The following is a 14,584-nucleotide window of genomic DNA, read 5'->3' on the forward strand; positions in this document are numbered from 1 at the left end:
CTTAAATAAAAAATAAGCAAAGTGATCACAAACGAACACATTGATGGCTACAACATTTGTTTTTCAAGAGCAGAAGACAATAGCAACAGGAGGGAGTGGACACAGTCTCCACCTGCTATAGAGAAGGAGGAGGCAGTGCAACTTGTGAGACGCGACGCTGACGCCAGTGATGAAACTTCACTACCTGTTGCCTAAGAGGCGTGTTGTAGATACTTGTCTCCAAACCTTGTAACTAGCAGGTAGCCATGGATTTACAGACGGAACACACAAGGTGACTAAATGGCATTACATGAATGCAGAACTTTATAATTTTAAATGTACGAGATTTGTTTGTATTGACCTGCAGCAGAATGCTTAAAGAGTATTCGGCTTGCATCTAATTAGTCCTGAAGTTTCATGCCCGAGCAGAGTGGGATGTTTGGGCATGTTCCTTACTAGCCTGGTCACCTACCAGTAGACAGGTGCCTGGGGGTTAGTGAGCAGTACAATAATACAGTAATAATCATTTAAAATAATAACAATTTGAAACTAATTTAACAATTTAAACAAATTTTACTTTACACTTTAATATAGTTGTCACTGTGGTGGAATATGATTTGCTATGTCATTACTTGCTGTAATTTGAAACTACTAATATTTGTTGTGTCTTTAAATTCACCTGACAGTCACTAGGCTTGATGTGGACAGGATACTGGGAATCGCTTCTTGAAGCATTAACAAAGACATCAAATATTAATCTTCAGCTTTATTTTGCCTTGTTAGGCCCCATTTAGATTATGTGGTTCAGTTTGGTTACATACAGCCCCACTCCTGTGCCAGGTAAGTCCACTATGGACTCACCACAGTCCGTGCTACTTGGAAATTTGTTCTGAGTAGCTGAATCTAAAACAGCAACAACAACAAATCAGTTTGGCCTGTTAAGGGAGGGATTAAAATTGGAGTGTAATCTTTGTTTCCAAACCACTATTTACCCAGATGAGGAGTCACAATAACGTGGCTGAACAAATGTTGACCAAACCACATACTGGAAAGTGAAGAGACAACGACGTTTCGGTCCGTCCTGGACCATTATCAAGTCGATGTGTTTTTAAATGATGACCGAAACATAGTCGTCTCTTCACTTTCTAGTGTGTGGTCTGGTCAAACACTATTTACCCAGGTCTTTCCTGAATCTAAACTTATCCAATTTATATCCATTGTTTTGTGTTGATAAATTTAAAATGTTATTAATATCCCCCTTGTTATACACATTCATCCACTTGTACATTTCAGTCATGTTACCTGTAATGTCACCACCTCCAGATCTTTAGCTCCTGCCATTGCATTGCTCTTCAACAAATCACTTGAACTCCAAACCTTTCCAGGTATTCTAAAAAAAGCGAGAGTAACCCCTGTCCACAAATGTGGGGATCCCACTGATGTTGACAACTTCAGACTTATATCAATTCTGCCAAACTTGTCAAAAATATTTGAAAAACTAATCTACAAGCAGCTTTACTCTTATCTAGCCAAACTCAATATACTTAGCTCTTGTCAATATGGTTTCAGACCCCAAAAAAGCACTAACGATGCACTTATTAGTATGATTAACTTGATACATGCAGCTCTTGATAAAAATAAGTTCCCTGTTGGGTTATTTGTGGACCTGCGTAAAGCTTTTGACTCTGTCAACCACCAAAACCTTTTTCTTAAATTACAACATTATGGAGTCAGAGGTACCCTGCAATACCTTAAGTCTTACCTTACTGACAGGCTCCAGTATGTTTCTGTGAATAATTCAATTTCTCCCACCCTGTGGGAGCCGGTCGGCCGAGCGGACAGCACGTGGACTTGTGATCCTGTGGTCCTGGGTTCGATCCCAGGCGCCGGCGAGAAACAATGGGCAAAGTTTTTCACCCTATGCCCCTGTTACCTAGCAGTAAAATAGGTACCTGGGTGTTAGTCAGCTGTCACGGGCTGCTTCCTGGGGTGGAGGCCTGGTCGAGGACCGGGCCGCGGGGACACTAAAGCCCCGAAATCATCTCCAGATAACCTCCAGATAACCCTACCCATCAACACTGGTGTTCCCCCAGGGCAGCATACTTGGCCCTCTCCTCTTTCTCATCTACATTAATGAACTTCCAAATGCCTCCCAACATCTCAAACCAATTCTGTTTGCTGACAACACGACCTTCATTTACTCCAGTCCTGACCCCCTTGCTCTAAATGTCACAGTGAATACTGAGCTAAATAAAGTCCATCACTGGCTAACTGCCACCAAACTCACCCTCAATATTGACAAAACTTTCTATATTTTGTTTGGCAATAAATCCTCAAATCAAATAAATCTCAGGATTAACAATACCCAAATTTGTAACAAAGTAGATGGCAAATTCCATGGCGTTCTCATTGACCGCAAACTGAATTTCCAGGGACACATTTTAAATATATAAAAAAAAGTTTCAAAAACTGTTGGCATTCTTCCTAAGATCAGATATGTACTTCGCCCTGCCCTGGTGACACACTATTACTCTCTCATCTATCCATATCTCAACTATGGTATTTGTGCTTGGGGTTCTACTATCCAAAATCATTTACATCCTCTAATTACTCCACACAAAGCTGCTATTAGGACAATATCTAACTCTGGCCCCAGACATCACTCGGTACCCTTACTCAAATCTCTGAATATGTTAGATATTAAGTCACTGCACATCCTCTCATGTGTATTTTATATATATAAAACGCTGAACTGTAATGTCAATCCTTACCTTAATAGCTTCCTAGAAGGTTGTAACAGATCCCATGAGCACCACACCAGAAACAAATACCTATTTGATATTCCAAGAGTACGACTTAATCAAACTAGAAATGCTTTACAAATCAAGGGACCTAGAATGTGAAATGACCATCCCAATTATGTTAAAGACATAACCAGTTTAAGATAAAAACTAAGTACTACCTAATTAACCCCATGTAACCTACCTCACCCCCAAAATGTCAACCCATGTGTACTATTTTAAACAATGCTGTTTGTTGACCAAATTGTATTTTTGCTTTTTTTCTGTCATGTTTCCCCCCTTTTTTCATTTTTTTTATTTTTTCTCAACACAATTTATACTGTACTTTAATCTCAATTAGTATTAAGTTTTAGTCTTAGTGTTTTTCCTGGCCGAAACGCTTTGCGTAATAGTGGCTTTAGGCATTGTATGTACCAGCTCTATCTATAAATCCATCAACTTTTTGTATCTCACCTTGTATGTATGTACTTTACCTGAATAAATATTTGTATTTTGTAATGCTTTGCCATTCTAGATAATGTAAATTAAGCTTTTTCAATCTCTTAACATGGAAGGTTTCTAATTTGCAAAATTAACTTTGTCATCCTATGCTGAATGCATTCTAGTGTATTTATGTCCATTATGTAGTATGGCGTCAAACTGAACTGTATAGTCTAGATGGGGCCTAACAAGACTAAGATTTAGCTGAAGAATAACACCGGGTGTTTTAATGCTAAATTACATGGTAAAATAATAGATCTGGGATTGCCGGAGTGTTCAGGTTAAACATACAGTATATGAAAGAGTAAATAGGAGCTGCCTCATATGAGCCAATAGGCCTTCTGCAGTTTTCGTTATTCTTAAGTTGTTCTTATATTTATGATTTTCGGACATCTTCATTTACGAATAATCAATATCTTCATTTTTCAGATTGAACATGGAAGACTACAGGATTCTTCACCAGCTAGGGTTAGGATCCTATGGCTCTGCACATCTAGCTCTTCACATTCCCTCAGATACAAAGTGTGTTATTAAAGAAATTAATATCTCTCATATGTCGCCCAAGGAAATTGAAGAAGCTAGGCGAGAAGTCAAGGTAAGCATTTCTGGAATACCTGTACCAGTACAGTTGTCTTATCTTTGATCTTTCTGATTTCTTATTTATCTTTGTGCTGGCCCTTACTAACTACCTGATGCATAGGCTCTAGTGCCACAGTGACATTCACAAAACTACAAGACTTGGACATGTGTAAGCTTTCCAAACACAAAGATCAAAATCTGGTGTGCTCATTGAGGTGAGGGGAAGCATTGTAGTCAATGGAAGGTCACTTCTGTTGCTTTTTTTTCCTATGAGGGTAGATGTTCCAGATAGACTCGTTTATAGATTCTTTGGGTTTAGTTCACAATGCACTTTACATTTGAGAAGAGTCCAAAGTTCTAGTGAATGTCCTCTTCCAGTTACATCTGATATCGAAGAATTTGAGAGACGTTTGGTTGCCCTCAGGTGAAACTCTTTGCCTTGGTGTGGAATCCTATATTATTTCACTTTTCTGAGGAGCCTCTTGGCTCCCTGAACCCATCTCAGTTCCCACTACTAAGCACAGCCATAAGAGTCCTGTAAGGCCTCCTGAGGAATAGAGCCAGAATCTGGCCCCCCTTTCCCCCTCTCACAAAGGCACAGGGAGCAAGGAATTGTTACAATCACACCTCACTGAGAAAACTTCCTGAAAGTATGTGAAGCAATACAAACAACTGCAAAGGTCACAGAAAACAAAGCACCAACACAGCCAAATGACTCCATAAACGTTTCATTCAAACCAAAGTGATTCATTCAAAACTAGCTTGAACCCCCTAGTGATAATAGCTACCAATAGATGGTACCCTGGAAGCTCCATGCTCCCACCCAAACAATGAATGGGGAGGTCACTTCAATCCTTCCCCTTTTAAAGCTTAATTCTTCATGCAGCTTGGCTTATGGCTTCTCAAGGTGTAGTTCTCCATATGGTTCACATGCTAGACATGTCCAACATTCACAAGGATGGTTTATCTTGTTTCCATTCCATTTTCACGTAGTGTACCATTGATGATGCATTCTTCCATTGGCTCTATGAGGCATTCGGCTGCACTGAGGTGGCCTTCGCATCAGCGTGGAATTGGCAGCTTCCCTCATGCATAGTTTCATTTCCCGATTGCATGGGTCTCATGGTAGTTATTTTGGCTGGACTGGTTAAAGTGTTGGTCCTTTTGTCGTTCCCCTCTGCCTTCCCAGGTTTAGTTGTTGTTCTGGATGTTGTCAAGGCTAGAGACATGTCCTCAGGCAAGGCAGTCCTCCTGGCTCAGTCATGGTTTCCAGCTCTTTTGGTCCCGTTTCTGAAGCTTGGATTTTTTCTCGTAGCTCTGCCTCTACAGCAGAAAGACACAGTGACATATCTTGCTAGTTTGCCCTTCTCTGCTAATATATATATGTCTGGAGTACCTGGTGCAAGTTTACCTCCATTTGTTTGGTGTGCAGGTGGCCGAGTGGTTGGGTGTCCCACCTGCATCTTTTGTTGTGGCAACAGTACGGAGTTTCCTAGCTCTCTCTTTACTTTTTTTTCTTTTTTAGTCTTCTGTGTCTGTTCCTGTAGTTTTGGCTTTGTCTACAACCTAGACTCTGATTGGTTTCCAAGGGGGGGTGAAAACAGATGGGAAAAAATAACACTAGACAGAATGAAGTTAATGTAGAAGAGGTATAGACACATCAGGAGGAACTGGATGAAACAAAAGCAGTAGGACTAGACCCAGATATCACCATGGTTACTGAAAGAAGCTGCAGGGATCTTGTTACTCATTAACTACAGTATTGTTAATGGGTAACATTAGAGATGGGAGAGCTACCACAAATCTTGGAAAAAGACAAGTGTAGTTGCAATATTCAAGAAAGGAGGACGGCTATAAATCACTAAACTATAGAGTAATGCCATTAACATGGATTCCATGTAAAATACTAGAAAAAGTCTTCAGAAAAAGGATTGTAGAACATTTGGTGAGTAAATCTTCTAAAAGAGGCACAACTTGGCTTCTGAGAGGGAAAGTTGTGCTCAAGAAACTTAACTGAATTCTATGGCATGGTCACCAAAATATGACAAGAGAAGGAAGGATGGTTAGACTGCATCTTCCTAGACTACCAAAAGAGCTTTTGATACACTTCTTTAGTTTTCTTAATGAAGGTGATTGTAACAATTCCCTGCTTCCTTTGCCTCTGAGAGGGGGTTGGGGGGCTGTGAGGTTCTGGCTATGGTCCCTGGTAGTCCATACAGGACTCCTATGGCTGATGTGACACAAAGGTGGGACACCATCTCTGCAAGATAGCTTGAAGGAGTCACTGAGGCCTTACCAGAAAGTTGCATTTCATAATATTCAACACTGGTTTTTCCAATTGGGAGGTACTTGAAGTTGGTGATTCTTCCTGTACTGGAATTGGGGAAACTTCCTTTATCTCTTTTCTCTAGTCCAGCTCCTCTCTTTGCTGGTCACATAGGAAACCTTTACTGGTCAATTCATTCTGCTGGCTCATCTGTGGCTGGTTAATCCCTGCTTTCCAACCCTTCTTGTTCATTGTCCCTGTCCTTATCTGGAGGAATCAATTCTATCATCTGATCTTTGCATTTGGATGTATTTTAATGGTTTAAACTGTCACCTTTGTCATGGAGGCTCTTTATGGCGTGCAGTCTCATGCCCAGTACTGTTTTGCTCCATTTAGTCACCTCAAAGCAGTGATTCTTCCATTTTTCATACCTACTAATTATTTTGTAGTGATATATATTTCTTATTTGTGAGACTTATGACTACACCTGAAGCTTTCTGTTGAGTTTTTTATTCTGTGGCTCTTTCTATGTTTGATGCTATTTTCTTTTCTCTATATCCCCAAATTATTATGGCTCGACTCAATCTTTACTGTGCTGTACTATTATTTTTTATTACCAATTTCTTGTTTATATTAACTCACTTGGCTTTGTAGATTAATTCATTTTCTCTGGACACTTGAGCAAAGGTTAGTTGAATTTCTGCCTTATATTTATCTATCCCCATTGTGATCAACATCAGATTTGTTACAAATTTCCTTGCTCGGTTGAGTTTCCTTGCCAGATTATTTACATTAAGTGGCGTCTAGATTTGATCTAGCATTTTCTACCGTTTTTCTCTTCCAAAATTATTTGTTTTCTCTCCCCAAAACTTGCTGTTAGATTTCATGAAGGGATTTTCCTTTGTGTACCCTGCTATACCTGCTGTCCCCTCAGTCTGGCAGAATACTGTTTTTCAGACTTGGCTAGCTGCTGCTTTCATAAATGCAACTTTTCTTCCCCAATTACCATTACTGTATCCTTCAATAAGGAGTCCTTTTTAAATTAATACGTTCTCTAAATTCACAATTCTGACTTAAAAAAATTACTTCATTAGTACTAATTATTGTCTTGTAAAATTATTTTAAATATTATTGATAAAATTACTAATTATTATTGTAAAATCTGCAAATACAGTATGAGAAAATCTTTGGAGAAAGATAGTGGGATCGAAACAGTATTCTGGGATTTTCCCGACACCATTCTACTTCAAAAAACTTTCTTATTAATATATCACATTGTGTTTTCATTGTGTGTATGCAAATATTTATACACACAAGTACATTTATATACATATATATTTATCGGGACCAAAGAGCCAGAGCTCAACCTCCGTAAACACAACTAGGTGAGTACAGTATGCTGTATGAGATATGTTGAGTCACAAAAGCACTCGAGTATTTCGTGTTTCATTTTTGTTTGCGTTGTACATTTTCATGTATAAGTACTGCATATTTATATGTAATGTATATATTTATTTATTTATATACATGATATATAAAACAAAGTAAACTTCTAATTATAATATCCTATTATGGTTACAGGTCTTGTCAAGCTTGTCACATCCATATATCACTCAGTTCCGAGCCTCCTGTGAAGAAGATGGTCGTTTAATGATAGCCATGGACTATTGTGGTGGTGGAGACCTTCATACCATTATTTCCAGTAGAAAAGGCGTCCTTTTTCCTGAAGACAGAATTCTTGATTGGTTTGTACAACTTTGTCTGGCCGTAAAATACATACACGATCGGAAAATACTCCATCGTGATATCAAATCACAAAACATTTTTCTGACAGATGATGGCAAGATTCGGCTTGGAGACTTTGGCATTGCCAAAGTTTTGAATAGTACTTCAGATCTGGCAAGAACTTGCATTGGCACACCATATTATTTATCACCAGAAATGTGTGAAAATAAACCATACAACAATAAAAGTGATATTTGGGCTTTAGGATGTGTTTTGTATGAGATGATAACACTTAAACATGCATTTGAGGCTAATAATATGAAGGCACTCATTCTCAAAATAGTTAAAGGCATATACCAACCTGTTTCTACCCGTTATAGCAGAGATCTTCGTTTGCTACTTGGACAAATATTTCAGCGAGAGCCACAAGTTAGACCATCTATATCTGTTATCCTCCGTAAAACATTTATTTTGAAAAAAGTTCCTCGCTTTATTTCTGGATGTGAAGAAGAAGAATTGATGGCCTCTTTGATGAAGCGCAAGTGTGCTTTGCCAGCCTCGGCACGTAATGTCCCAGTAATGAAACGTCCAAGTGATATAACTGATCCCTCGGTTAAATATGGAGTGAGTCAGTCCTTCAGTAAAAGGGTTACACAAAGGTCTCCAACAAAATGTACCTCAAAAGTTTATAAACAAGCTGTTTCCGCAGGAAAGAAGTCATCTGGAGTTCCCTATGTTAGGGCACCAAAGCTTACTCAAGAACATCGGAAGAAATTCCAAAGTGAGAATAGTCTTTTAGTGAAGGATAAAGTTAAAGCCAAGCCACAGGAAAATAATGATGGCAGATCTCAAAGAAGATCTAAGTCAGTACCTCTTCCGCTCAAACAAAGTAATTCAAAACCCCAGAACCATTATGTTAAAAAGAAGGCACCCTCACCTGTGAAATTAAAATTGATGTTAGATAGGGCTGGGATTAAGAAGAATGGTTTGTATCAAAACAAAATTGAAATTGATAAGAGAGCATGTAACTTAAAAAATCATGAATCCAATAATTCACCTGGAGCTGAAGGCTGGCTTGTTGATGAGTTTTTATCAAAGAAATTACAAGCTGCATACAATGACCGAAAGCTTGCAGAGGCACTGCTGCCACCAGATACATCAGAGAGTGAATCTGCCACATTTGACAGTGGTATTCCGACTAGATTTAAGTCTGTAGCCAAGGTTGATGAGAAAGAAAATAAAATACAAAATGACATGTGTTGGGTTAGTAAGGATCTTTGTGCTTGCAAATTATCCAAGTTAAGTAGAAAAATGGAAAATAAAGCTGTTCTGCATTTGCACAATGATCAAAGCCAAGTGGATCAATTTCTGGATAACATTTCACCCGATGAACAGCTGCAAGAGAAAAATAGAAAGGACGTTAAAGAGTTGGCAAACAAAACGCTCAAACAGCATGGTGTCAATGGCAGTGATGATGATGATGATGATGATGACTTGCCTGTTTTACCAGCAGAAAAAGTGAGGGCGTTAATACATGAGAAAATTAAGAAATTGTTGCAAGAACGCTCTGAGAAGATGAATCAAATGGTCTTAGAGCGGCGCCAGTGGGCATATCAGAGAGAGAAGCTTGAGTCTACAACTGCAAAAGATGAAGAAGGATTGGAATTTCTTGGAAATATGATCAAATGTAATGTAAACTACAATATAGGAGGAGAGCAAGATTTGGAGCTTAATAAAGGTTCTATTAGTTCTAAGTTTCCAGACGAGAGTAAAATTCACTTGGCTGGTTCCAAAAGTATAGTCGAGACAGTTTATAGCACATGTGCAAATGTTAGTACGACATCTGCAAATGAATCTCCGTTAAATGTGCTGATGAATAAAACTGAATATAGGGGGCCTGATGATGAAATTTGTAGTGCTGGATCAACAAAACCAAAGCATCAGATAAGAGAATGCATAATGCCTCCAGATTTTAGGGAGAGATGTGTAGAACAAATTCCAAATGAGATGCTATCTAATGCAGTTGAAGAATGGGTAAAAGTAGGAAACTTGTCTGGAAATCTTGCACAAAATCAAAGTAAGCAACATAATCAAATTACCTTGAAAAGTAATTCCTTGATTAATGGGCTCATTGAAACTATAGATGAAATGACTTTTGAAAAGAAATACCAATTTTCCCAACTAAATGTTTGCAAATGTAAACCAGAGAGCAGTGATGTCGATCTGTATGAAATTACAAGTAAGGGATCTGTTACATCGAGTCCAAATATTTCAGAATTATCAACAAATGTCACTTCAATTGATATTAATGAAGGGACCACAGATAAACATAGCACAGGTACTTCTTATAGCTTGCCAAACTCTCACTGTGTAACTCCAACCAAACGTTCACACTGGGGAAGTGCCATTACATCTGGTCTTGAAAACTCTCCATTAGAATCTACTGGGTCGAAAATGGAATCTACTTCCTCATCAGACCTAGTAGTTGTGTATAAGGAAGTAGGGGAACGTAAGCAATGGATAAAGAACTGTAAGGATATTATCAATGTGCTTTCTGAAGCCAAGATTATAGAAAGTCCAGTGTTTCAAAAAACTGTCAAGAAATGTGAATGTGAAGTGGATGCCAAGGAAGCATTAAATAATGAAATGGGCATCTCTAACAGTAAATGTTCTGTCAACCCAAACAAATCGGCAGTATTGAATTCAACTTTCACTGTTACTTTAAAGGAATGTGTTGGTGACTGTAAAGATTATAAAAGTAATTGCATCTCAGATTCTTTTCCTAATGCTATAATTATAAGTAACAAGACTTCTTCAGTAGAGAACAATCATTTAATAAAAACGCCATCCTCATTAAATATAACATTTGAAATAGGAAATCAGGAAGCTTGTAATAATAACCACAAAATGCCAAACTATACCAACGAAGAGCTCTGCAGACCAAATTTTGTAGAGACAGCATGTAGTGGAGCACAGATAAGTGATATGAGCTGTGTTGAAAACATTGATTTGGATAAAACATTGATTCTTGAAGTCGGAAATGAAGAACGTCCAAACACTAATAATTATACTGTAGAAAATAAAGACAACAGAGCTGGAAATCAACTGTCAACAACTTTAACAGGTGAGAAAATTCAAAGTATGGAGGCAATAGAAACTATTCCCCCATCAGCTGATGACACTGTGAAACCTTTAGATGAAACTTTTACAGTTGAGGACAATATGGCTGATATAACTTATATAATTCCTAGTGAGCCAAGTAATAATTCACATAAAAAAGCAAAAGGTGGCTTGCTTGGAATGTTGCGTTTACATATGTCACCACGACCAAAGAAAAAATATGTCATTGCAGATGGTGTTTCCAGATCGGGAGAAGATAAGTTGAAACGGAAGATGTCCGATTCATTATTAGGTATAACTAAGGTCTGGAATACACCAGTTACAAAACAAAAGAAAAGTAAGTGTGGACTTACTGGAATGTTGCAAAAACTGCCTTGCCGACAGGATGTAAACTTGGAAAGTACTGAAGCTGTAGAAAAAGGTACACTTGAAATTACCGAGATTTGTGAAAAGTCCACCGGTGATAGTGAATCAAAAGAAAATTGTTCAGTTGTGTTGGATACAAAGAAATTTGGAATCAAAGAATACAGTAAAACTAATAGTTCTATGAAAAACTATAAGCCTGATTTAGCTTCTTCAGAACCTACTAACAGAGTAAGAGAAAACAATGAAATGAGCAGGAAATTGGACAAAGACAATTTGTTATTGCATGAAACAACTGGAAGTGAGGGATTTGTTGAAGTTCTAAAAAGAGAGAGACTCGTCTTGAAGGAATTTCCAGGGATTGATCAAGGTAATGATACTGATGACAAATTGAGAACTAAAGATGATCAGTCTTTTGAAGGAGCACAGATATCGGTAATTATTCAGGATAATGACTCTTTGGTACCTGTTATAGAAGAAAAAGTTGAGCCAGGCTTTGATTTTGTACAAACTAACGTTCAAGGGACGGAGCTATGTACATCCATTGCAAATAGTAACAATAATGATTTAAATAATGCAGAAATAAATTTGAGTATTATAAATAGTAAAACTGATGCACCATCAATCTGCCTTAATAATGTATCAAGTGATAGTGGTTTAGGTACACAGACGACAGATTTCACTTGCATTACAGCTGATAATGAAGCTAGTGATGTGGAAAGCGTGCTTAATTATTCTTTGGAAAAATGTGATCAAACTTCTCCATGCCAAACCCAGTCCAGTGAAATAAATAACTTAGCAGATTATGCATCATCAGGTGTAGATGAAGAAATTTATTCTGAAGTTATGATGAAAAAGGCACCCAAAATGCAATTCTTTGAGAAAGGTATTTCCTTACCAGCCTTAAAAGCTAATAAAATATCAATGACTACAGATGATTATTCAAATGAAATGGAAGATTCTATACATTGTGCTAAGGACATTGCTCACACAATTTTACTAGATGTTTTTGAGAGAGCAAGAGAACAAGTCTCAGTTAATGACACAAGGGAGAGGTATCGTGACATCAGCCCAATAACCCCAAGGAGTATTCACATTAATATGAATTGTTCTGGTGAGATTAAAGATCAAAACTTGAACCAGCATGAAAATGAGGACTTGCTATATCATAGTAAGTTGTGTACATCAAGTCTAGGCACTTTACAAAGCAAAGAATGTAAAAATGATGAAGTGGACATGCAGAAAATAGATGATACACTACCAAACTGGAAAATGAAGAATAACCGGAGAATAGATTATGAAGGTTCAATAGTAACAAGTAGCCCAGCTAGACCGAGACCTACACGGTTGTGTATTGGTTCCAACAATAATGCTAACCTCATTGCTGACTTAATGTATTTATCCAGCTTACAAACATTAGAGTGTGAAGAAACTGAGGAGAGCTATGTAGAAAGTTTTTTTAAGAGCCAGGAGGATGAATCAAAACCAACTCTAAAAGAAAACTACATGCTAAGTGAAGGATCAACATCAGTACCGGTACCACAAAACAATATGCAGCATCAGTGTTCCCAGAGCAATATTAATGTCCAAAGCAAAGATCTCCCAGAAATAAGTGATGCTCATCTTGGAGCTAGAGCCAAGACTTGCATATTAACAGATGATTGTAATAAGGATAATAATAATAGTGCATCGGATGAAGAGAGTGAGGATTTTGCAAACTTGCGTCAATCGATGGAACTCCTCCTTGGCTCAAGAGAACAACGCAGAGAGTCGGACTGTAAATCCATCATTTCATTATGGACTGGTGCTTCATCAGAATTATGGCACTTGGGTATGTAAACTTTGGTTGATATGTATATGAAGTAACACTAACATAATTTACACACAGTACTAAAAACTGGAAATATTGTATCTTGTAAAATTAGTTTTTTAATTCTCTTGTTAATTTTCAGATGATGATGGAGGTGTGGTATCGGGTGGTGGTGGTGGAGTGTATGGGTGGATTGAAGAGCAGAGAGCTAAGCTGGAGGATATACTTGGTCTGGAGCTTTTCATGAGAGGTTAGAAATTAATGATCTTTTAATATTTGGTATTTTTATGAATGCAGCCTTAATTATCATTAATAGAAGCATCATTAGAAAGATGATGTAACTTAAGGTAAGGCACCAAAATTAGCATTAAGTTTACAAGCCTACGGAAAACAATGTTTAATATTCACACAGAAATCACAATAACATGATTTATCAAATCAACAAATCCACAAGGGCTTTGGCAAGGGTTTGAACCTATGTGTTAGATGTTGAGATCATGCAAATTTTTATATGTTGCTGCAAATATGTTGTAACATCTGTTGTGCATTAAATGCACTACACCTACTTAATAGTGCTTTACTTTTTCACAAATTAATCATTGAAAGCAATACGGTTTGGTTGCATGATAGTTGTAACATGACCATTGCTTGCAGCATATCATCACTTGGAGGAAGCCCAGGAGCGGGAAGGATGTGTGGTTGGTGAGGCTGTTACTCGGGTAGAAGAAATGCTGGGAAGAGAGAACTGTCACATGGCCTATGACATCCTTCAACTTGTGGTATCAGAGGCTGTGTATCATAACTGAAAGTAGTCAAGAGGATGGTTTTCATCTAGAATATTTCTCACATTATTAGAAGATAAGTAAGTAAAGAAAGTGCTTACCGTGAAGTGAAACTATTGTGGATTGAGAACAAAAAATTGCTTAGTCATGTATCCCTGATTTAAAATAACAAAGGCTGAAAGAGTTCTTAAAAGAAAGGTATTGCTACTGTAATTAATATTTCATGAAGAGTGTAGTATTTCATTAATAAATTTTATTTGGTAGATGAATAACCATTATGATTTTGATGAGCTGTGGAATCAAGGTAGATCTGCACAACACTACTTTATATATTGCTCTTGATACACAAATAAAGAATCAGGAACTCTCTCAAGTGTTCATAAAATCCTTGGTTGACTATAGTAATTATCTACAGATTTCTATTTTAATATGAATGTCTTGAGTTAAGGGTCATGATGATCTGTAGGTACCATTTGTCATAATGGGCATGATCTCCGACAGCCATAAACTACTAATGTCCGTACGAATCTGTTTAAATTTAGTTAGATTTTTATTTAGTTTAGTTAAAACCTTAGCATGGTATCTGACTGTTAGGAGACGATCATTAGTTGCAATTTAAACCACTTTCAGGTCTGCCTTCCTTCACAAAAAAAAAAATGGAATTACGTATATGCAGAAG

At 37.6% G+C, this 14,584-nt stretch overlaps 1 protein-coding gene across 1 annotated transcript; it reads left to right on the forward strand.

Moving 5' to 3' along the window:
* The first annotated feature begins 22 nt into the window (after nucleotides 1-22).
* Nucleotides 23-14,274, forward strand: LOC123763609 (uncharacterized). Its single transcript, XM_045750826.2, has 5 exons — nucleotides 23-271; nucleotides 3,690-3,855; nucleotides 7,687-13,144; nucleotides 13,266-13,373; nucleotides 13,778-14,274. Exons 1-5 carry the CDS (start codon nucleotides 246-248, stop codon nucleotides 13,927-13,929), a joined length of 5,910 nt encoding a protein of 1,969 aa, XP_045606782.2. The 5' UTR covers nucleotides 23-245; the 3' UTR covers nucleotides 13,930-14,274.
* Nucleotides 14,275-14,584: the final 310 nt, after the last annotated feature.

This window comes from Procambarus clarkii, chromosome 52, assembly GCF_040958095.1.
Source record: "Procambarus clarkii isolate CNS0578487 chromosome 52, FALCON_Pclarkii_2.0, whole genome shotgun sequence".
Taxonomy (NCBI): Eukaryota; Metazoa; Arthropoda; class Malacostraca; order Decapoda; family Cambaridae; genus Procambarus; species Procambarus clarkii.

Bases quoted from the DNA above. Each gene is read 5' to 3' on its own strand.
- LOC123763609 (XM_045750826.2), top strand. From the start codon at position 246: ATGGATTTACAGACGGAACACACAAG. The intron at 272-3,689 runs GTGACTAAATGG...TTCATTTTTCAG, and splicing joins TTACAGACGGAACACACAAG to ATTGAACATGGAAGACTACA. The intron at 13,145-13,265 runs GTATGTAAACTT...GTTAATTTTCAG, and splicing joins ATCAGAATTATGGCACTTGG to ATGATGATGGAGGTGTGGTA.